At 36.3% G+C, this 25,576-nt stretch overlaps 1 protein-coding gene across 1 annotated transcript; it reads right to left on the bottom strand.

Annotated features, from left to right (window-relative positions):
- Positions 1 to 1,513: 1,513 nt before the first annotated feature.
- LOC131437627 (homeobox protein unplugged) lies at positions 1,514 to 25,136 on the bottom strand. Its single transcript, XM_058607100.1, has 3 exons — positions 24,240 to 25,136; positions 2,251 to 2,492; positions 1,514 to 2,186 (listed from the first exon to the last, which is right to left on the bottom strand). The coding sequence occupies exons 1-3, from the start codon at positions 25,054 to 25,056 to the stop codon at positions 1,893 to 1,895; spliced, it is 1,353 nt and encodes a 450-aa protein (XP_058463083.1). The 5' UTR covers positions 25,057 to 25,136; the 3' UTR covers positions 1,514 to 1,892.
- Positions 25,137 to 25,576: the final 440 nt, after the last annotated feature.

Raw genomic sequence — 25,576 nt, 5'->3', positions numbered from 1 at the left:
ATAACATGCCCCCCTTAAGAAATTGTGAAAAGATTTAAAGTGTTATAATATGCCCCCTTAAGAAAACATTGAGATATTTCCAAGTGTATTGATATATTTTCCTCGAGAATGTAAGTATTTCACTGCAATACGGACGAGGAACATAAATTTCAATGACTCCAATAGAAAAGATGAGAATTGATTGATATAAACACATTTTCAAAACGGCTACATTCTTAGTTTTTTTCGCTCGCCTCAAACATAATGCCCCAGCAGCCGTAAAATATGTCTCACAACAAATCAGTGGCATGACACACAACAAAAGACTTTTTATCCCACAACAATGATGCATTATGCTTCTGAATGCCAACATTTTCGATTTTCCCAATACTAACCTAATGATTGCCAATTACATTGCCATAAACGCTACCTCGAAACAAAAAGTAGCTGCCATTTTCATATTTGATTTAATAACTTTTTCATTTCGATGTGCTTTAATTTCGTATCATTTTCATATACAGATTTCAACACCGAATTTCGATCTCCCGATACAGATTTACAGATTTTTCTGATAAAAAATATAGATTTAAATGTAGCAACCCTGCACGCTATACGACATTGAACGAAGCACGTTGTGTGCTTCGTTCAAAAGGCGGTGATGTTTTCTTCTTCTGTACCAACACGTAGCGGTTTTGCATAGTCATTTTGTATGACGGTTTGAAAGCTTTGACACTCATAGTCACATAATTTCGGAACCGGAAGTCGAATCTGTATGAAATTTCACCGTATCTTTTAAGAGAATGAGAAGTTTAATTTGAATCATGAGTTGAGAAAATCGGTTTAAAGCCTGAGGACTGTGGGTCCCGTATATATTTTGAATCTCTCTCCCTGGTTCCCTCAACTCCCTTTGAGACGGTGCCTTTAGGAACCTTGTTGAGTAGAATTCATTTCTCTCGTTTTCTCTTCTTATCACGAATACTACCAGGAAATTGAAGCGAATAAATCGACGGAGCTTTTCTTCACTATTATCGGTGCTTTCGGAAGCGGAAACCGGGGACTAGTAGTCCCAAAGTAGGTTTATATATTTACTGCAGTACCGTAACCGGAAGTCGGATCTGGATAAACGTTTCGGAGACTTTTTAAAAAATTTCAAGACCTTTTATTTGGATCTTAGGTTGTGAAAATCGATTAAGAAACTTGTAAGAAAATTGAGGGCGCATTTTCTCATAGATTTGCGCATATTATCTTGTAATTCCGGATCCGGAAAAAGATAAAATTCAATAGCATACTGTGGGACCATAAAACCTTTTGTTTGTATCTATGTTTGTGGAAATCATTCAGCCATTTCTGAGTAAAGTGAGTGACATTTCTTTCCATTTTTTGTGTATATCATCCTGTAGATTCGGAACCGGAAGTAGGATCGAGATAAAACTCAATAGCAGCATATGTGACCAGAAATAATATCAAAACATGGCTTATTATCTTTCGTTATACCATAATCTCAAAACGATGTTTGTAATTAGAAACGGATGTGCTTTATTAGAGTGTAATCACCATTTCCACTTACAGCAATCCAGAAAGGCGAATAATACAAATTATGACAGTGAGTCTTAAATTTATAATCATACATTTACACAAGCACGTAGTAGTGAACTACTCGGCAAACACGAACTTAACATTATTTGAAGTACACTTCCCTCATTGCCCTGACTTTTTATATATTACATTGATTTGTGGATCTACCCTCGCTCACTTATCCTAATTGGCCTTAATTTACATCCCGCAATCGTCTATCGTCGGAAATAAGAAAATTGCTCTCGTTGTTTAAAAAATGATAAAATTAATGTACCCTAATCGCCGCTATCACAGCAACATCCACACCTGCACTTAATCCACGGATTTACCACCTAATCTCAGAAACTGCCAGTCGGTTTTGGTCCTTGCTTGTTCAGACCAAACCGCTCGAAACTACTAGCCTCCATGCCCAGATCTTTCCGTAGTTCTGCTTTTGGTCCAACCAGATTCATCTTTTCCATCTGCTGATGTTGGGATCTTATTGCAAATCGGTTCACGTGCACCGGTATAGGAACTACTATTTTCGAGTTGGTCGCGTTGCCGCCGGTCCCGCGATTAGCTAAACCGTGCGAATTGAGACCAGCTTTAACCCGTTTCCACTTGGCTCGTCGATTTTGGAACCAGATTTTCACCTAAGTAAGAACATTCGGTAAGAAAATTGCACAAGAAATCGTCGTCGTCGTCATCGTCGCTTACCTGTACTTCGCTCAACTTTAAACTAGTAGCGATCTGGCTTCGCTCCGTAAGGCTAAGATACTTTTTGGCATGAAATTCCCGTTCCAATTCTAGCAACTGCTCCGAGGTGAATGCAGTTCGTCTACGACGTGATTTTGAGCAGCTTTCGCTCGTACCGCTGGTGCCACTGCCGCCGGTGGACGCTGAGTGTCCTAGGCCTCTCTCTTCGTCCGAACAAGGCTCCGAATCAGATTCATCTAACTCTGTAATTAAAAAAAAAACGACATAAGATTGTATGTTAGTCATAAGATAATTCTAGCAGTTTTTAATCACTATTTCCGGAACTTCCGGAGGTCTGATTCGATTCGAACGACTAGCCACGAATACATTCTGCAATTTGGAATAGTTTTGAGCCAAATTAAGAATTTTTCCCTTCTATGCATCGTCGCTTTTAATGACGTCTTAAAATTTAAAGTATTTGTTATTCCAGAACGGGAAGTCGGATTAAAACAAAATTTAAGATTTAAAAATGAAACTGATCTTTTATTTGAATCTAAGGTTGTGAAAATCGGTCAAGTGACAGAGACAAGTGAGTGAGTTCCATTTTGGAGTATAAGGAGTGTATCGAAAATAAGCTATCCACAAATTTTTCTTTCAAATTATGATAAAAAACGATATTTTATTCAAACTAGAAATTGATCCTTTATTGTACAAGGTTAAATTTGAGCATAACGAAAACCGGATGACATTTAAGCTATTCCTTCACGAATTTTCGAACTTTTGATCGAACGCTCTTCATCAAGTTCCGGACAAGTGTTCCATCGCATTTTTTGGACGCTTGACCAGTCTTCTTGAAGACCCTCTGCCCAGTAACGTTCGATGGGTCGAAGCTGAGGGCAATTTGGTGGATTGAAATTTTTCTCAACAAAATTTATACCCTTTTCCGCAAGCCAATTAAGAGTGGTTTTGGCATAGTAAGCCGACGCTAAATCCGGCCAAAACAGTGGAGGTGTACTATGCTTCTTATATAAAGGCAGCAATCTCTTCTGGAGACACTCAGATTGATAGATTTCTGCATTTATAGTTCCGGTAGTGTAAAAAAATGGTTGACTTCAAACCACAGGAACATATTGTTTGCCATACCAGTATCTTTCGACCGAATTTCTCCACTTGAATCGACCTGTCCGCATCGCTCACATCCTCCCCAACGATGACAGTAAAGTATTGTGGACCTGGAAGGGGTTTTGAGTCCTCCTTTGTATATCATCGTCCATCAAAACGCATGCATCCGGACACTGCAAAAGACGCGAATACAATTTCCGGGCCCTTGTTGCTCTCGCTTCTTCTGTTCTACACTTTGTTTCGAGATTTTCTGCTTCTTGTAGGCCTTCAGGTGATTTCGCCTCTTGATATGCTGGATCATTCCGACACTCGTTCCTGCTTTCAGAGATGTCTATCTCCTCTGTGTGACGAAGAGCAAGCAAAATTTCTCCCCTCGCACTGACAACTTCAACGAGAGCTCTTCTCTTTCACATTTATACACCACTGTAGCATAAAGTGTGCACGCATCATGAGTGCGTTTGTTTATTTTCTTTTACCTCTTCCACTGAATCGCACCAAAGTGCTAGAGCATTAGCTAATAAATTCTCTGAGGTGGATGCAGATACTTTCACAGAGGTGTACACTCTGCTGTATGGTTTGCGTAGAAGAAGCGTGGACACGCAAAATCAGCAAAATAAAACAATTTATCGTAAAATTTTCGGTTTTCCTTGCAAATTTTTCATATCAAGGCCAGATCTACTCTCTATTAATTGAAGTTCACAGAAGTGTTCGCTCACCATCACGCGCCAGTGGTCACTTGGGTGTATTTAGACGAGAGCGCGTGTGAGCGATTCATGCGAAGAGAATGTGTTTCACTCGCGCCAGCTGCTTTAACCACAAGGACACACTCAAATGCTGTCTATTCGACACTGAGAAGAAGTGCGCTTTCCTCTTTGTGCGATGCTTCGTTTTTTGCATCCTCGGTGTGGACAAGAATCTGACTCCAGCGTGTATCTCTCTGGTGAAATGCCATCTCTGCCTGCTTTTTTGGCCAAATGACGTATTGACATTGATTTGTTCTTCATGATTAGAAATACCACTTTCTGGTTCAGTTTCGGGTCGAAAGAACCGGGTTTTCTGCCTCTTCCTGGTAGCTCATCCAAAGAATAGTGTTCCCCCAAACTTATTAATGATGGTTTTAACACTGGCATGATGAATTCCAAACCGCTTCACCAATTTTCGCACAGTAATACCAAATACAAATAATAATACCCCTAAGTCCCATACAACCGAACCGCCAATGTTTGGTTCACAGCCTGAACAAGTAAGCCTAGCAAATTACTCCCTTTCATGGCGATAGTTTGAAAATGTGGAAGGAGATCGTTTCTGGCAACGCTTTATGCTAGTTGCTACGGTGCAAAACAAACTTGTTTGTTTATGCTTATCGCTGCTGTATTAAACTGCTACAATCAGTCTAAATATCACCGTCACTAGCACAAAAGATGAAAAATGAACACAAACACCTACGAATCTACAACTATCAATACAGCTAGTAGTATATTCATGGTGGCTTAACCATTCTAGATTATTGTTTAACTTACATTTCGCTTGTGATCTTGTTTATCAGATAAAAACTGTTTGTTTATTTATTTTTCACTACAATAAACAGTAACTATGGTGAACTTGCTCTTACCCTTCAGTGTTGCTAGTTTTATAGAAAACTCGTTAAAGTACATTGTCACTATGACAGTGTATCATGACAGTGTACCGCACGATGCAAAATGTGTCCTTGAAAATTTGTCGAAGTATTCCGGATTATAATTTGTATTTGGTAATACCCTTCTCACTTAGCCATGTGTCCAGAACCTTAATTTTCACTTCCTTTTCAATACGCAGCATTTTGAAACGCCGAATTCCATCCGCACAAACAAGTAAACAAACGAAAGCTGACAGCCAAACGCACAGCATGCTGTGATCTGAGCATAAAAAACCATCACAAATACGTACGCATGTGATGTGTGTGGATAGCTTATTTTCGATACACTCCTTATGAACACTATTTCTGGTGCTTCCGAAATCGGAATCCGGGAACCAGTATAGCCGAAATCGGTTTATTTGGTGGTAGTTACAATAACTACCGATTGGAATATTTTTGAATACTATTTTGAAAATTTGGCCATTTTATTCATTTATTTATTTCGTGAAGCAAATGTAGACGACATATAAATGAATTACAATGGTTACTTACATACTACGCATTAAATCTACGACAAAGCTGAGATATCATTTAATTTTTGGACATAGTAAGTTCAAGATCAGAATTGCAATTTGTCAGTCATGTCAAATGACCTTGACAGACTGACTAAAATCATCGTCAACTGTAATCGGTACGGTGAAAGTGACTGTCAAATTAGATACTCGATAGTTCTATGACCAAGTAGAAGTATACTCAGTCAAAGGTAGGCGACTTTTTTATTTTTCCTATTCCCCGTTGAAGTTAAAAAAATCAATGAGAGTACTAAGAATACATAAATTGATAAAGTTCATTGTTCTTTGCAAAAAGTCATCGAACTTCGGAGTTCATTGGTGTAAATGAATATAATTCAATGTTTATACTGTTTGATTAATATTTAGTCCCATCGTAATCAAGCAGTGACAGGAGAAATAAAGATAACATCAATTCGCCCCGGGCGCAATTTTAGGGGGGCGCCAAAGTAATGTTTGGGACTTTTTTTTTTGTCGCCCAAGTCAGCTTTCTGGAGATAGAGTTCAGCTTTGTGTTTTTTTTTGTTCACTAAACCAACGATGCGGGCAACAAATCTCTTATTTTGCCCTGGGCGCCAAATTTCCTCGGTACGCCATTGCCCAGCATACTGTTTCCTTTATTAATTACCCTATTGTAATGTTCCACACATGAGAGTAATTTTACATTTTATCACCATTTAAGTAACGGTATATATTTTTCAACATTCGTCACTCTGTAATTCCGGAACCGGATAAGTGAAACCATCGCAGAGAAAAGTGAGTGTGTTCCATTTCAGAGTTCATGACCAATAATTCCAATGCTTACAGAAACGACAGCCGGAGACCGGTATTGACGAAGTCGGTTCTTTCGGCCGTCAACTAGTAAGACCTATCGATTGGAATTGATTTGCGTTCAGTTCTGAATCTTTTTTCCGTGTTATGGTAAAGCACGTGGTTCATAATGAAGACAACAAAAAATGTATGATGTAACATGGTTCTATCATTTGATAAACAGAGATGCCAGATTTTTTCATAGGAAATCTGTATTGCTCTATATGAAAAATCTATATTAGGGTAACAGAGGTATTTTGGCCACTTCATATATTTTGGCCCACCTAACAAACTTTAACGATTTTATTGGATTTAATTGATGTGAAGTAACTCATGTTACATAAATTTGAAGGTAAACACATTAAATTACCTATTGCGGAAGGATTTTTCAAAGATATTACAACATTTGGTGGATATTTATTCAAAGTGGGCCAAAATAAAATCAATCCTAAAGTGGGCCAAAATACCTCTGTTACCCTATCTGTATTCTCTAATAAAATCAAATATCAACAATAAAATGATGTTCAAAGATGTTAGTCCAACACATTATGGCTGTAGAATTGTAGATTCGATGAGCAATAATTCTTTCCATCTGTCTGTTGGAACAGAAAAGTCAAATTCCACAAAAAGAATGTAATGCCAAGACTTTGCTTCTTGTCACTGCATTCAAATACTAATAGTTTGCTCATACGAAAAAGCTTGTTTTTTGCTTTTTTTAAAATCCGTATTAAATTTAGAAAATCTGTACCAAATCTGTATTCTGTATGCCTATGTAAAAATCTGTATAATACAGATAAATCTGTATAAATGGCATCTCTGTTGATGAACAGGAAATGACAGTTCATCTGACGTCGCTGGAAATCGTCGCTGCGCTGGACTGGCCAACGAATAATTGTAAGTTAGTGCTGTGGTTTGAAATACAGGCAAAGAAAAGTTGCAAAAATAACCAAATTTGGGTTTAACACAACAATTTATTTTATTGAAATAGTAAAAATAAAATGAAAACAACAAAATGATATATCTGATTTTTCTTAGAAAATTTTAATCAAGTAATGAGTTTGTTTGAATGAATGTTTCAATAAACAAACATTTTTGATAAAGTTAGGATTTATAGTGGTTTGATTTTACAAACATGATAAGAAATCATTTCATCTCATCTTTTGTTGATATAAATCAAACATTTTTTGTGAATAATCTGTAAAGTTTTGCTTCGTCAAAAAGATGACAAACAAAATGAACTTATTTTGTACTTGATACAGCTGTGTAGCAGGATTTTAATGAATACAGAAATTTCCAGTACCATTCATAAAACTTTAGTTTTGTATTGAGTTAATTTTGTTTAATTTGTCGTAAACCCTGATTTATCCTTCTTTGGAACAACGATCGGTTGTTCAATTCCGACTATTTTTGGACCGATTAAATGAAATAACATCACTCAATAAGCAGTATGCATTGTCTTTGTTGAAACAGCAGGGCCGCTTTTACAGATGGCCAGTGCGTAGTGGTCCGAAACGGAAAATTAGCGTGACAAAAACATGTTCACTATTGAATATTAGTTTTTTGTAGTTGATGTCTTCACAAAAGTTGTTTGTAATCAAATGGCGCTCCTTTTGATGAAAAATTTTACTAGGGTGGTCCTCATTTAGATTGAAATCTGAAATCTAACACTCTTAATTGAAGTCAAAAATGGTTTTATTGTACAATAAAGTTGCAGGAAATTTTATTTTGAGCAACTTTGCTGAAAAAAGCACCTCTCTGGCTTTTTATTTGATCGAGTCACATCAATTTTTCCGAATAAAAGTAGGGTGACTCCAGAAAATTCTCTTTTTGTTCTAACTTTTTTATGAAACGTTCTACGGAAAAGTTGTCTCCAGAAGAGTTGTTGTACTAATCATTGCGCACAATTTTGTTCAACCAAGCTTCTTCATATGAGCTACCAATAAAAAGTTATGAGTGTTTTTTCATCAATAACTTGTCAAGTTTCAAATATCAATATTCATTAGATGCCAGATCTAGAAAAATGTATCCTATGCGGTTTCTGAAAGATCATAATATAAGTAAAAATTTAAGAGAAAATTGGAAGGGTGTTATTTTCTAAACATATTTAAATTAGTTTTAAAAATACCTTTAAAAACCTCAAAAACATTGCATAACTCTTAAACGCCTTAACGTATCGACATTCTTCCTTCGGCAAAATGATAGTATCAAATTAGTTCTACAAGTGTTCCATATATTGTCCATTCGAGAAATGAGACACACAAAAACTACAGCCGAAAAAAGATTTGTTGTAAGTCAAAGCACTTCCTGAAACCCAAAAAAATCATTAGTTTGTTAAAATGAGTAGAATGTATTTATTCGAACCAAAACTCATTGTGGGTCGTTTTCCGGTTTTTTCAGGCTATTCGGTACACAAATGGATGAAAAGAAAGGCCAGTGTCATAGGCGTCTCGGCACGATGTGGATAAAAATATTTGCATTTTACTAACTTGCACCAGCTTGTTGGAATGGTTGTCGAGATCACGAAAATTTCTGTTCGTAGATTTATCATGACCAACTTGATCGGAATAACCATATTACACAGTGTCTCTAATCATCAGTTGCTCAAACTCAATTGAAGTTGTTCTTTTAGTAATAAATTAATTAAAATTGTTCTGCAATTTTTTCGGCTGTAGTTTTTGTTTGTCTTATTTCTCGGAAGGACAATGTATGGAACACTTGTAGAACTAATTTGATACTATTATTCTGCTGAAGACAGTATGTTGATACGTTAAGGTGTTTAAGAGTTATTCAATGATTTTTGAGTTTTTTAAAGGTATTTTTAAGACTAATTTAAATAAGTTAAAAAATAACACCCTTCCAATTTTCTCTTAAATTTTTACTTATATTATGACCTTTCAGAAAACGGCCAGGATATATTTTTATTGATCTGGCATCTAATGAATATTGATATTTGAAACTTGACAAGTTTTTGGTGAAAAAATAATCATAACTTTTTACTTTTGGTTGAACAAAATTGCGCGCAATGTTTAGTACAACAACTCTTCTGAAGACAACTTTTTCGTAGAACGTTTCACAAAAAAGTTAGAACAAAAAAAGTGAATTTTCAGGAGCCACCCAGCTTTTATTCGGAAAAATTTATGTAACTCGATCAAATAAAAAGCTAGAGAGATGCTTTTTTCAGCAAAGTTGCTCAAAATAAAATTTCCTACAACTTTATTGTACAATAAAATCATTTTTGAGTTCAATTAAAAAAGTTAGATTTCAGATTTCAATCTAAATGAGGACAATCCTAGTAACATTTTTCATCAAAAGGAACACCAAACAACGTTTGTGAAGACACCAACTACAAAAAACTAATATTTAATAGTGAAAATATTTTTGTCACGCTTATTTCCCGTTTCGGACCATAGTGCAGTGGAAGCACGTGCCCCCGGGCCCACGGTCTTGTGGGGTCCGTGAGGGGACCCTTCGGACGTGGTTCACCGGCTGGAGTCCATTCAGATGGTAATCGTTTTGATTCTGAAGAGAAGTGATGGCCCCATGTTTCATCCATTGTCACATATCGACGCAAAAAGTCTGATTTATTACTTGTAATCATGACCAAACACCGCTCTAAATTATCAACACGTTGGAGTTTTCAATCGACTGTGAGTAAACGTGGCACCCTCTTTGTAAGAAGTGTAAGATGACGTTTAAATTCAGTAAACCAAACAAATGGATCTTTTCGATGGAGTAGAGTCCGGAAAACACTTTTGAAGTCATCATTTTTAGACGCAGTAATAAATTACCACACGAAATTGTTTTGAATCCATAGCTTTGAAAATGACAAAAGTATCTTCACTTGAATGGCAGTCATTTTTAGCTGACTAATCGTAATGTCATAAAATTTCATACATAGTGTTTTGAAAGTTGGTATTTCAAAACGATAGCGCCATCTGTGTGTCAGTCACACGACTTATTGAGTGCTGTGTTATAGATTGTATCCAATTTTTAAAATTGTCCTACTATGGTCAAACAGTTTCTCTATTTCCAAAGAAAGCTTGAAACTAAATAACTTCAATGCTGTAAGTAGAAAAATATAGTTTTATCTAGTAGAAAAAGATAGTTAGCGACGTTCCTGTGGTGATAATCAGCACGAAATTAAATAATTTGTCAACTATAGAGATGTTTAATTGAAGCGAAACAATAATCTTGCTTCGGTTTGAAAAAAAAATCAAGTCTAGTTACAACACCGATTAATGCTCTGTACCCACATTTCGTCACAAAAATGTGTAATTTATTCATAACGCACTTAAGCACCCGCCTGCTGTACCATCGTCCCTCCGGTCCCCTATGCATAAACGACCAATTTATGATAATGAAAATAAAACTCAGTTAAACGATGATGATGCCAACAAATCGGGATATCTTACATGCTAAGCTACTTTACTAGAGACGGCCGGTTTTACTGAGCAGTACGAAACGATGAGTGATGTGGTGAAAATGCGCTGCACGATGCCACGCTGCGAACAACCGTAGCCGCCCTCCGTTTCCTGTAGCGGCTGTGGATTCAGTCGATTTGCACTGTTGTTGCTGCAAAATGCTAAAAATGTTGCTCCCTAGTGACTTGCGGTGGCTTGGCCACAAACGGGCCTGTCTATCTATCTATCTATCTGCCGCCCGGTCTAACGGTCTGTTTGACTTGCATTGAGTCAATTGAATTACGCGAGAAGGGGGAAAATGGTCCGTCGGCTTTTGAACAGATTTGAACGATAAACATCAAGTGGGGAGAAATGGTCGATCATATCTATGGATGGAAATTATGCGTTTTCCGCTGCAAATTAATTCGATGTGCCCACGGACGGGAAGTTTATGAAGATTAATAGTACTTGACACGCTTCAGTTTGGCTCCCGCTGGAACTGTTTATTGTTGTGGAATTCGATTTATCAAGAATTATCGCCGAATAGTATTCGCAAAGCAGCAAGCTTCGAGAATTCTCGATTATGTTTGTGATGTTCACGAATAGGAAAAATTATAATAAACCTTTCAGAAATTTTCTCTGGTAATTTTTCAAAAAGGAAACTTTCTGTGAAACTCGTCTAGAAGTACGTTTCAGCGAATATTACTTATACTAGTTTCTTCATTTCGAAAAACTAGTTCACTATTTTTGTACTCAAAGAAACTACAAATGTTTTCCATCTATATGACAACTTCAGAATACCGAATTAAAAATATTTGAGGTTTTTAACGAAGTCCTGGTGTTACTACCGATCTTTCACCCACCATATTCGGCTCACTATAAGAAAATGCTCTGAAGCTGTGAAATTATAGTCTAGTGTTTAAGTCAGAGGTGGAAATAAGCCCATTTTGCCCACGAGAATGTGAATCAAGATTTCTGTTTGTGAATAAAATAACCGAACACCGTGAATTAAAAAATTGGGTAACAAAACTAAAATTGAGATTATTTTTTTAAGTTGTGGAAATTGTATATTACACAGAGTAGCAGCAGACCTTATGCGCTCATTTTATTGCGCTGAGACAAATTTGTTCTCATTCTCAGAAGACTCACAAAAACTCGTTCGCGCATTTGTGTACCGCGGCAGAAATGAATGTACAACGCTTCGTTCGCTCTCGGCGCATTCAGCCACGAACGAGGTACGAGCGCTCCAGTTTAATAACATTTCTACAATTTTGTAAGAATATTAAAACCCTACATTTTTTGGCAGTTGTGTTTGCTGAGAGTTGTTTAATTACTTTGCTTGGCGTACGGCACAATTGTTAATAATTAGATTTTCAAAAGCGGAAAAAGTATCTGTAACTATTCAATCATTCTAAAGCTTTTTTATCTACTTCTTGAAAATCCTTGTGCGATCTCAACACCACCTTAAGATTTATTTAAAATAGTTTGCATGGTCATACATTAAACTACTTTTCGAGCCAAATAATATCGATAATTGGTGTAATTTTTTACACTTGAATGAATTTTGATTCCGAAAATTTTTTTAATAGACAAATTCGTCAAGATAAAAATATTTAATTTCCATATAATTAGATTAAAATGAAAGGCTCGTCATCAATATCCAGTATGGTAAGTTTAAGAAGTAAAAGGTTTTTACCTCCTAATTTATGCTAGGTGCACTGGTGCAATATCCAGTGTTCAAAAATCTTTTAGATCTCAAACAACTTGTAGGTTAAATAATGGGTTGCAAGCGCATACGTTTAATTAATACAGCAAACGATATTGAATCTGTTAGATAAGATTCATAACATTCAAAATGTGTAACAAATCCCTCAGCGGAGAGAAACACGTAGAAAGTTTCAATGCAAAATTCAACAGATTTGCTCTGGAAGTACCGACGAAGATTTTATCCAGTTATCCCATTCAAAGTTGAAACAAATAAATACACGATAAAAAAAACTATCACTTTTTGAAATCTGCTATGTTTCAAACAGTATAACACACAGGGATTTTCTGATAAAAAGCATTAAGAATAAATGGAATTTCCAAAATGGAACTGGTACCGGTCGATTTTCACGAACTTAGATTCAAAGTTTGAATGGGGCGTTTGAATTGGCGTAGCAAAATCCTGCACTCCTGTTATTTCTGTGTATGATATTCAAGCTAAATAGGGTTATACTAATCAGCTGCATAGCACACACAAAGATTGGACATGTTTTTCTTATTATCATAATTATTATTCATCGCAGCATGTATGGTAATATTATTAGCTGTTTATATTGATTATGTTACTCCACCACGACAGTATTGCTGAATAAATTTCAAATACATCACGACGCATGGAATTTCGATGCGACCGACGAAATAAACTCACTCAACGAGCTCAAAATTATTGATATCGGATAATCCATATCCGATAAAATTGAGGTACACTTATACCATTATATCACCGGAGTGACAGCCATTAGAACTTCAAACCTGTTTGAAGAACACAGAGTACCATTAAATCGAGCCTAACTTTGTTGAAATGTTGATTCCGAATCAGACAGTAATACTGATAACGATGAAGACATTTTTGAATTCTAAGTAAAACCAAACTTTTACTTATCAAAAATAATTTGTTTCAAAATTCATTAGAGTATCTACAATAAATAACAGCTCGGCTGAAAAGTTCGTATCGTTTAATAGAAACACAAATTTTTTTGCCAAAATTCGTTTTTATTATTCAACATAATTGCCATCAGAGGCGATACAGCGATTATAGCGATCTTCCATCTTTTCGATACCATTTTTGTAGTACGATTTGTCCTTTGCCTCAAAATAGGCCTCAGTTTCAGCGATTACCTCTTCATTGCTTCTAAATTTTTTACCAGCGAGCATTCTCTTGAGGTCTGAGAACAGGAAAAAGTCACTGGGGGCCAAATCTGGAGAATACGGTGGATGAGGGAACAATTCGAAGCCCAATTCGTTCAATTTCAGCATGGTTTTCATCGACTTGTGACACGGTGCATTGTCTTGATTGTGAGCTCACGCGGCACCCATTTTGCTCAAAGCTTTCTCATATCCAAATATTCATGAATAATATGTCCAACACGTTTCTTTGATATCTTTAGGGTGTCAGCTATCTCGATCAACTTCACTTTACGGTCATTGAAAATCATTTTGTGGATTTTTTTCACGTTTTCATCGGTAACAGCCTCTTTTGGACGTCCACTGCGTTCATCGTCTTCGGTGCTCATATGACCAGTACGAAATTTTGCAAACCACTTACGAATTGTTGCTTCGCCCGGTGCAGAGTCTGGATAACACTCATCAAGCCATTTTTTGGTATCGCCGGCACTTTTTTTCATCAAAAAGTAGTGTTTCATCAACACACGAAATTCCTTTTTTTTCATTTTTTTTCACAATAACAAAAGTAGCTTCACTAAAAATGCAATATCTCATAAACTAATAATCAGACAGCTGTCAAATTTATACACGTATCTTTTGAAGGTTGGTACTAACTGAATATGGTATGGATTTAATTCTAGTGGCGCCCTCTCATAGAAACGATACGAACTTTTCAGCCGATCTGTTATTTGATATGAAAGGATAATACTGACTGTTTTTATTTACTGTGAATCAAAACATTTGCCTATTTCCACCTCTGGTTTAAGTTATTACTTTTGATAAAAAAAATTGAAATTGTACGAATGCCTATGAATTATTTTGGGGTTTTGTGTTAACACTTAAAGCAGTCCTGAACTCAATTTTTACACATCACCACTAATGACAACAGACAGAGGGAAAAGTTGAAAATGCATGAACCAACAAAAATTGAAAATTTTGCGCAAATGTATTCAATCACAATCTCACTCGGCTTGTGTGCAGTTCAGCACTATTTCATCTATAGAGTTCTGGAGAATGTTCTACACATGTACCAGAGTAGCGTAATTGGTAGACCCAAGTAGCAATTCGCAACTAGTTCTGATACGACAAAGTCCAAACTATGTTGAAACAAGAGCACGAATATGTTTTTCATGTTATACTGGTTAAAACATGGTGACAGCAATGTTTCATCATAACATAACTAGTTACGAAATAGTTATTCAGGTTTCCAATCATAACATCTTTGTGTCATATTGAATTAAACATAATTTATAAGCTATCGTTACTTAATCCAAACATATCTTTAATCACAACTATGCTTCTAGCTACTAGTTGAAAATAAGTTAATTTGACTTCAATAGTATCAACCCGTAACTAGTTTTGATACCACTTAGCCCAACTGTGTTGCAACAAGAGCACGAACATGTTTTTTATGTTAGACTGGTTAAAACATGGTGACAGCAGTGTTACTTGATTCGAACATATCTTTAATCACAGCTATGCTTTTAGCTACTTGTCGAAAAAAGGTTTATTTTCCGTTGTGAAACCATTATAAATACGTTAACGTATATGTGAATCGTTACTGTGAATTGATATAGCAATAACTTAGATATTATAAAATTATAACATAATTTCTTCATTGATTCAGATAGTTATCGATAGGTTTTCCCAACGTTTTGATAACGAAAATGCAAACAAAACAACCTTTCTTGGCTTGAATATGGCGAACACAATATGGAGTCTCAAGAAGTGTATGAAACGTAAATAAAACCAGGATATTACTTTTTTCAAAACTACTTTTTGCCGAAAATAGTGAAAGGCAGAATAGTCAATTTTGTTCTATGCACTGTCATAAACACGAAGAAAATAATATAGGGGTTGAACATCGATTGTGATAATATTATAATTCTCATGATACATGAATTAAAAATGATGAAAAATCACTCTACTTGGAATAATTTTGAGCATTCTGACCTTAGGGTTATTTTGTTGATCATTTTTTATAAACAGATTTTGATTGAAGGCGCATAAAAAACAGTTAAGTAAAATTGAATTCCGCTCGACAGTTTTTGGATCGTTGTGAAATTTATACCTTGTATCAAGTTTGTAACTTAAAGTACTCTTCTGCTTTTTTAATGATGATAGAAAAGTATTCTGGATTCCTTCAATGTTTATTTTGTCGCTGGTGACTTAGTTTCAACTAGTTTACTTGAAAACAAGTTATGAAAAGATAAGTTATTTCAGTATGGCATTACAACGTAACGACAACTTATTTTTAGCCGACTTAACAACTAGTAGAAACTGCGCTTTTTGAGTCATGCAAGTGGTTAGATGTTAGTGACAATCACTTAAATATCTGGTTGCAAACTAGTCACAAACAAGCTAGCGTAACAAAAATTGTTACTTGGGAGAGCGTCTCCCCGGAAAGGAGAAGGGTGAAGGTTCGAATTCTTTGCAAATTTTTTAATTTTCTCTGTTTCATGCATTTTCAACTTTTCTCTCTGTCTGTTGCTTATTAATAGTGATGTGTTGGTATTTAAATAATTTAAGCTGTAACTTTTTCATTTAAAAAAGGTACTAATTACATCAACTTCAAATGATAGTTCATTAAAAAAGTTTAAAATAAAAATATTACAAATTTCAACAAAGGTGCGTTTTTCTGATGTTATTTTTCCTGTTGATTTTCTGATTCTAGGAAAAGCATTCAATCTATTTTCCGCGAATAATGTGTCAAATCGATTTCCTGAAGTTTGCTCGTGAACACAATTGTTGTGAAATTAATATTTTTTCGCGTCACAACGATCCAAAAACGGCACGGGAGCGGGTCATATCGCCGAAAGCCATTTCGCCGAAAGTCGTTTCGCCGAATGCCATTTCGCCGAAAGTCGTTTCGCCGAATAGGTCATTTCGCCGAAAGTCGTTTCGCCGAAAGGGTCATTTCGCCGAAAGGGTCATCTCGTCGAAAGGGTCATTTTGCCGAAAGGGTAATTTTGCCGTAAGGGTCATATCTCCTGTATAACTGATGTGGCGCAGCCACATAACCGAAGCCAAGACGCCAGCTGAGTCGGCCGCCGAACCGCCGTCAAAAGCGGCGGCCTCTTGCATACAAACCTGTAACCGCCTCGTTTGCCCGGTCTACTCAAAGCTAGGTTTCTCTGCTTTAGTTAGGTCCGAACGAGCGGTAGCGAGGTCGGACAGCACATGAACTAAAACGATGTGGCGTAGCCGCATTAGTATTTTTCATTTTCACTTAATAAACGGAAAATACCACCTACATTTGCCTGGTAGATACACCTATGCAATTGCTTTGATGCTTACTAGCTAATAGTCAACAAGTTTTCTTGGGAACTACTTTCTGAGGTTCATGAATCAATCATTATTCAGAAGTACAATAGTAAGTTAACAAAACGGGCGTTAACGCTATCATCTTTCGTTTGTCTTTAATTTAAATCAATGCTGATTACGATTTCAAGACGATTTCAGGATTCGGCGAAATGACCCTTTCGGCAAAATGGCATTCGGCGAAGTGACCCATTCGGCGAAATAACCCTTTCGGCGAAATGACTTTCGGCGAAACGGCTTTCGGCGAAATGGTTTTCGGCGAAATGACCCTGATCCAAACGGCACAATTGCAAAACTCCAAGTTGTTAAAATTTCATGCATAAATATTGCAACAACGACTACGTAAACCCTGAAAGTCACTGTGAGCTGTTACTTGTGTTTGTTAATCTTTATTGCTCTCGATCAGAAAAATCATGTTCAAGTGTTCAATTGACAATTTTCCTTTAAACACTTGAAAATATGCAAAAGCCTCTAAATTGTTTAGCTACGGCTTCCTCGATTTAAAGAATAACTAATCAAATTATTCGAAAATGTTTGTTATAATAAAAAGTTTTGCAGAAAGTAATAAAAATGCACTTTAGGAGTCAAACTCCCTCCGAAACTCAAGGAATTATTATATCATGGAATTTATTCTCTATAAACATTTAAGTTAATTATACAATAAGTAATTTTCAACAAACATCTCTATAACGAAGAATTTTTCAAGTAATTATATAAATATTTGGTTTGGTTGATTAACATGTTCTGAAACACCCCCCAGAAAAAATTTATGGGCACGTGCCTGGTTTCTGACATTACCCACCCTACAGTTTTGCTATTAAAAGTACAGTTTTGCTATTAAAAGTCAGAATGAACTATCGTTGGTTCAAACCAATCAGAGTAAAAATACAACATAAGAAAATGGTTCGTCATGTACTACTTAATTATAAAGAATAAATGCAGTTTATCAACAAGTAGATATTGGTGTCAGGTTGTAGTTTATGATAAGGAAAACCGGGGAAATTGTTTTTTTTTTCTTTATTATGGCATTTAAAAATTATATAATTTTAATTGCAAAATGTTTAATGCCAATTTTCTGTAGTTATGCGTCAACGTTGGAAGTTTTGCATATATGTTTCTCGGAAATACCATTCTGTTGTGGACTTACGACCATGATTCAACGTCGCCCAATAACATGCATCAAACACAGCAAACAAATCACCGGTGGCGCTTGTCATGGACAGAAATATCTATTTGAGGACGAAAGCGAAGTTCCCAAAAAACCTTTTTTTCATGAACATTATTATAAATATTTCTTGAACGCTCTTGATGATGATGTATTAGTAACTAAAAGCCTTGATATTACATTCCTGTAGTGGAATTTGACCTTCTGTTTCAACAGACTTCGCAGACGATTCCGAGTGTACAGAACCATTGCATGGCTAGTGCAACGATTCTACTGACACTACGAATCCTTCCAGGTCGGGGCTCGAACATACGACAACTGGTTTGTAAGACCAGGGCCCTATGCATTGAACCGCCAACCCGGGACGTGTATGTATTAGTAACTGGAGGTTCTAAATTCCTAAAATCCTAACATTAGCTTTAGAATCCTAGATAGTGTTTCAAAATTATTTGCCTAATTTTCAAGTTTAAATCTGTTGATGAGAAATGTGGAAAAGTGTATTTTTTATTATAAGGATCGGTCATGTCTCGTACACAACCCTGTGATTTTTTTTGGCATTATAACTGCCTTACTCTTCACTATACGGAGCCGGGTGTCAATCAAAAGTTTCAAAAATAGCAGCGTTACCAGAAAATCTTTCTGACCCTATGTGCGGGGTTAGGAATCGAACCCAGGCGGGCGGCGTGAAAGGCATCGACTTACCCATCACGCTATACCCGTCCCAGCAGCTAGCTTGTCGTTCGCTGGATGCTTCGTTTTAGTGACGCGTCGTCATGTTCACTTGAGTATATTGAATGTATTATCAGCTGTTGATTCTACGGGAACTAGCAGGCCAATTCTGAACATTCGGCGATTTATTTTTTTGGACCTAATTTGAAGCGCTTGTATCTCGGTAATTTGTTGATGGACTTGCCACATTTAACATGTGTGCAGTGCGGCGCTGTATGTCAAATATGTGTTCGTTTGTGTGTGTATTCACTACATTGCAATTTGCTTCACCGGTGAGCGATTGGATTGCTAGGGTTACCACCATGTCACTTCTCTCGCCCGGCAAGCAAAAAGCTATTTGCACGTGAGCGGGGAAACGATTAGAAACGTCTGAATGATCAACATGGAAATTCGAATTGTGCTTGAATTACATAATATTTATTGGATTGTCACTTGTCAAATTAATGTTTTAAAAATATACGTGCGGCCCGTTCAGGTGGTAACCCTATGGGTTGCAGAAAACGAATTACCGCTTGTCACTAGGTGATTTGAAGACGAAATTATATTATTTCTTGATGAACATTAGATAAGGTTGCGACTGCACTGGTCGTGAACAGAAATTTTTATTTACAAACGGAAGCCGAAGTTCGAAAAAAGCACCTATAAATCAAGTATTTATAAATGTTATAAATACTTCTTGAACACAGTTGAGAATGATATAAAGGGTGATTTTTTAAGAGCTTGAGAACTTTTTTAAACAATAAAACGCATAAAATTTGCAAAATCTCATCGGTTCTTTATTTTAAACGTTAGATTGGTACATGACATTTACTTTTTGAAGATAATTTCATTTAAATGTTGACCGCGGCTGCGTCTTAGGTGGTCCATTCGGAAAGTCCAATTTTGGGCAACTTTTTCGAGCATTTCAGCCGGAATAGCCCGAATTTCTTCGAAAATGTTGTCTTCCAAAGCTGGAATAGTTACTGGCTTATTTCTGTAGACTTTAGACTTGACGTAGCCCCACAAAAAATAGTCTAAAGGCGTCAAATCGCATGATCTTGGTGGCCAACTTACCGGTCCATTTCTTGAGATGAATTGTTCTCCGAAGTTTTCCCTCAAAATGGCCATAGAATCGCGAGCTGTGTGGCATGTAGCGCCATCTTGTTGAAACCACATGTCAACCAAGTTCAGTTCTTCCATTTTTGGCAACAAAAAGTTTGTTAGCATCGAACGATAGCGATCGCCATTCACTGTAACGTTGCGTCCAACAGCATCTTTGAAAAAATACGGTCCAATGATTCCACCAGCGTACAAACCACACCAAACAGTGCATTTTTCGGGATGCATGGGCAGTTCTTGAACGGCTTCTGGTTGCTCTTCACTCCAAATGCGGCAATTTTGCTTATTTACGTAGCCATTCAACCAGAAATGAGCCTCATCGCTGAACAAAATTTGTCGATAAAAAAGCGGATTTTCCGAATGGACCACCTAAGACGCAGCCGCGGTCAACATTTAAATGAAATTATCTTCAAAAAGTAAATGTCATGTACCAATCTAACGTTTAAAATAAAGAACCGATGAGATTTTGCAAATTTTATGCGTTTTATTGTTTAAAAAAGTTCTCAAGCTCTTAAAAAATCACCCTGTATTAGTAACGTTAGTGTTTCACAATTTGTTGCCTATTTTTTCAAATTTAAATCTGTTGATGAGAGAGTTTCAGAATTGCATTTTTAATGTCATTATGTTCGGTCGTGTCTCGCACATAACCCTGTAATTTGTTATCTAGAGGTCCCTCCCGAAACGAAATCCTTGGTACATGCCTGAACCTGAATATAACCATTTTCACTTTCATAGACTGGCTAAGTTACAATAAATATTTGCTTTCCGAACTAAATATGACTAAATTTATACTTTGAAAGAACTTTCAAACAATAAGCAAAGCATATAGTTAAAATCAACATTCATCATTCCAACAAAAAAACAACATGAATCGATTGTCACCAGTTTAAATTGAAACGAATAATTTTATGGTTGGTGGTTACTATTTCCAATTGTCACATCCCGAGTAGAACAGATTTGCAAACCAATAACAAGTTTTACTATAAAATTCAAACATCTCAATGGTAGAAATTGACATTATTTAGTTCGAAATAAGAGTTAAACACAAAAATCATAACAAAGTCTGCATGAGGAAACTGCAACAAAATATAAAATTCTGACATTGTAATATCAAAGCAAGAACAAAATTTTTATAGAAGACGAATTGTTCAGTTATTTGATATTCTAACATTCAGAATAGAGTAATGTCATAAGCATTTATATTACCTGATTCTGATGCAGTTTATTCAATAGTATTTTATTTGAAGATATAACTACTGGATTAATTGAACTTAAGGTGCGGGTTGTGTCTAACAATTTCGAAAAATCATTTATTATTTTCTTTATATTTTCTACATATAAAAATCCAGACCCCAACATTCTTGTTTTCGTCGTTTGTTACTTTGGGGAGTTTTTACAGCTACAAAATGGCGATTTTTTTCGTGAAAAATCGTAGTTTTCACTTTGAACAACCACCAAAAATTCAAAAAAATTAAAAATAAATTAAAAATAAATAAATCAAATAAATAAATAAAAATAAAATAAATGGTTTTAATTTTATTTGACATTTAGAACCGCACCAGGATGCCAGGTGATATTTTCAAAAATCTGTGATTGAACCAACAATCAGTCTGTGAACAATGCTGATCTCGCTACTTTAAACGCTCTGTCGGAAATATATTTTGTCTGTATTTTCCCTAGCAAATTGATGCCCTTTAGGGACTCTTCCGAGTCTGATTGATCACATCTGTGTCATTTATTAAATCTGCGCAGCATATTGAAAATCTGTGTTACACAAATCAATCTGTGAACCTGGTATCTCTGGCTGGAATCTCGATCACGTAATCGATAGCGACCCGTAATGTCACGGTTTAGCCGAATTGACTTCAGCAATAATCGTTTGTAGAAACTCGATTCGAGATACATGATGTCAGCGCTTCAGAAATTTCGAGCAATCACTCGATACGATTATACGATCCCGCAAAAAAGTAAATTTGGATATTTAGAATGCTACGAACAAAAGTCCGCTTTCTCTCTAGTGGAATAAAATCAAATTAAATGTAATTAGTGGAATCAATTAAATTTGATTATTTGGATCCTTAGTAGATTTTGATCTTATTTGAATTTTATTAGCTTAAGGGGCGGGTAGGGTCTAACACATTTGAAAAATAATTTATTTTTTATTTATATTTTCTTACAGTTAAAAATTTCAAGAATATTCTGTGTTTTCAAGCCTTTCGGAACAAAACTCAGCAAGTTATGGACCTTTATCTTTGCTTATCTCATACTTCGAAGAAGTAAGAACTCGGCGCACCGGCCTAAGATTTCAGCTTCGATTGACTTAAAAACATGACAAAACATTCTTGAAAAGTTTCATTATAACAAATTATATAAGAGAAAATATTATTTTTTTAAAAATTTGGACACTTTCTACATATAAAAACCCAGACCCCAACGTTTTCCTTTTCGTTGTTTGTTATTTGAGGAGGTTTAAAAGCTACAATTTTTTGTGAAAAATCGTAGTTTTCACTTTGAACAAGCACCAAAAATTAAAAAAATTAAAATAAAATCAAACAGAAACGTTGGGGTCTAGAAAAACTTCTACTCTAACTATGCTGCTTTGATTTGTTGATTTCTGAGTAGTCTGCGCTGAAATACAGTGGACACCGTAAATCATGATTTTCATGAAGCGTTCTCAAAAATACCTCTTCACCGATTTATTTCTCAATATTTTTCCACGAAAAAATTACAAAATGTTGTTCGAATGATGCTTTGTATCAAGCAAAATGTTTGAGTTTATTTTGTTGAACGATAGTTCTGGAAAACCAAATCGCAAAAATGATCATTTATTTATCTACATCAGAACTAAAATTCTGGATCAGGACTGAATTCTAGTACTGGATTCAAGAGCTAAATTTGGGACAGGCTCAATTGCAAAATTCGGATTCGAAATGTAGAAAAATCCATATTCCAAATTTAGTTCCAGCATGCAGGTTACGAGTTTCAGAAATAAATTCTGAATTAAATTCTGCCAGTTCTAAAATTTAGGTTTGGAGTTTAGATCTAACATTTAGTTCCAGAATCCAGAACTGAAATTCATATCCTGAATTTTGTTCATGAATTCTTAAGTTGAAATCTTAAATCAGAAATCGAGTCGCGACCATAAATTAAGAAACTAAATTTAGTTGAAAAACCTAGCAAAGAAACTAGCTCCCGAAACAAGAATTAGGATTCAGCACGTAATTTTAAATTCTGAACCTGGAACCTGGAACTAAATTCTGAAACTGAAGTCTGAAACTAAATTCTAAACCAGAAATTCAAGTTCTGAATTGAGTTCCCGAATCCAGGACCAGTATCCAGAAGCTGAATGCAATTACTGATAATTCGTTGCTGCTGCGAATTGAAGGCGACTGCTCGCCCCGACGTCCGAAATGCGAATAAGAGCACGACCTGAACGTTTGAGGCTTTATATAACGCAGAAGGTTTGTTGTTACTGATGTTAGTGGAAGAAACTCACCATGTCGTTCAGTTCCATAAACGCACTAGAAGAAACAAACGATTTTGGAACAGAGTTTACCTTTTATAACCGTCAGCTCGGGTACGAGAAATACAAGCAAGTGTGTTGAGTTTTGCTCATTGTTTCCAAAAGTTTAAAAAAATTAATTTTCAAATTATTTATGGATATCTCATACTGTTGAAAATTCAATCACAAATTGCTGATCATTTTTCTTATGGCATGTTAGAAGAATTATCTTGCTGCATTTTGTACATCTCGAAATATTTACAATTAAGTTCTGCTCATTGTTGTACCGGGCGAATTTTTGAAAAGGCGCCCCATAATAAAATAAGTCGTATTCACTTCCAAATAGTTCCAAATTTGTGTCCTTAGTCCAGAATACTAAATATAATATAGCTGGGAATAGCATCGTGACAAAGATGATCATCTTTTCCGCAGGTAATATAGGTTCAACTCCCACCTCCGCATCATATAGGATCGGATTACTGATTCTTCTAACTATGTATTATGTTATTCGTTTAATCAATTGTCGAAAAATACCGCAGAAACCATCTATTGGATTACCCTTCTTACAAATTTTACTTGTACCAATCATCCTGTACATACAACCTATTAGATAGTGACTTGCAACTTATTTCCATGAAATCAATCCAAATAAGCCGTGTAGAAAAAAATGAAGTCTTTTTCCCACCAAACCGTTCCATTATGGAACTGCTAACTCATTCCCCTCTCGGTTTCGACAACAAGCGATTCTTACCAGCATTCTTCCCGCAGCCGGCTGGTGACAGTGACAAGCTGATATCGTCACTGTATGATCCTTCGTCGTTGCTGTCACCAAGATTTTGGTCATCATCGTCCCGATCTATGTTCAAGTAGGACTGCCTGGAATCCGAGTCATGCACATCCAAACTACTCCGATTAGGCACATCCAGGTCAGTACTGAAATTTCTTAGATATATTCTTCGTCCTGCACTATCACCGTCACTACTCAAATTACTTTTGTTATGAACTGTGCTCTCATCGATAACACCTCTCTCGGAGAATTCCGCCGCCGGATAGAAAGGCTTCCGAGTGTTTGCAAAGTATTGTGCGGCCACTTCAAGACTCGGTGATCCATAGATCAAGCCGGGGTACGCTTTCGACAGATTCACATTGATCGACGATTTATCCCCACTTTGGCCGGCCCTTTCGTTGCGACCGGTAGGACTGGGGCCAGCTTCGTCAACGACTTCACTCGGTAATGATTTATGAACACGTTTGTCACCACTTGTAACGCCCGAAAATAATTGCGAAAGTTTTTCGTTGGCCGTTTGCGACAGGTATCCCACCCAAGGGTTGTACAGCGGGAAATTGCTAAACGATAACATGGCGGCATTGTAACCACCCACAAGGTACTGGCCGGCCTCACCCGAACTGGTCATCCGGGTTCGTTCCATTAGCGACGGAGAATGATTTTTCTGCTTATTCTCCGTCGTCGCAATAAGGTTCTCAATCGAAAATGACGAACTGGGTATCCGGGTCAGCTTCAAACGTTCTTCCGGTTGGATCAAATCCGTCGCTTTATCCATTTCCATTGTTGTTGTTCACGACCGTTCTTCATAGGATATGCAGTGTACGCGACACGCGACGTAGAAACGTGACTCTACTGATCCGGTGACACTTTTCAACTGAACACTCGCCAGGGATTTTCGGTTTTTCGGGTTTCCATCCTCAAAATACACACTGCAATCATACACAGTGGCGTACGTTGTTTGTATTGGTTATTTGCCGTAGACCCCTCCCTCCGTGTACTGAGATGCCACATAACCGTCAGCTGGAAAGTTGCTGTTGACTTAGGGAGAGAAAAAATAATAGCAACATAAATTTATTTGTTTTTGTATATTGCTAGATAATCGTTCTTACACTTTTTTGGTGGGTGCATGAATTTTCCTGTGCTCATACAGCAAGTTCGGTGGGGACATAGAAGAGAAGATGCTGATCGTTATTTGAATTTTTCACTCGTCAAGTTGTGTAAGATGATGCTTCATATTCTTGGTTGTTTGGGGACTGATTCAACTATCAGCACAAACGCCGGAAACTATTCTATAGAAATAT

This window comes from Malaya genurostris, chromosome 3 (genome assembly GCF_030247185.1).
Source record: "Malaya genurostris strain Urasoe2022 chromosome 3, Malgen_1.1, whole genome shotgun sequence".
NCBI lineage: Eukaryota > Metazoa > Arthropoda > Insecta > Diptera > Culicidae > Malaya > Malaya genurostris.
The sequence above is the reverse complement of the archived record's forward strand: the minus strand, read 5'-3'. Positions and strand labels throughout refer to the sequence as shown.

What these genes read in the sequence shown, in the direction of transcription:
- LOC131437627 (XM_058607100.1), bottom strand. Translation starts at nt 25,056, where the DNA reads ATGGAAATGGATAAAGCGACGGATTTGATCCAACCGGAAGAACGTTTG. An exon ending in CGGCTGCGGGAAGAATGCTG is followed by an intron (nt 2,493 to 24,239) that starts GTAAGAATCGCT and finishes TTTTAATTACAG; the next exon opens with AGTTAGATGAATCTGATTCG. An exon ending in TAAAGTTGAGCGAAGTACAG is followed by an intron (nt 2,187 to 2,250) that starts GTAAGCGACGAT and finishes GTTCTTACTTAG; the next exon opens with GTGAAAATCTGGTTCCAAAA.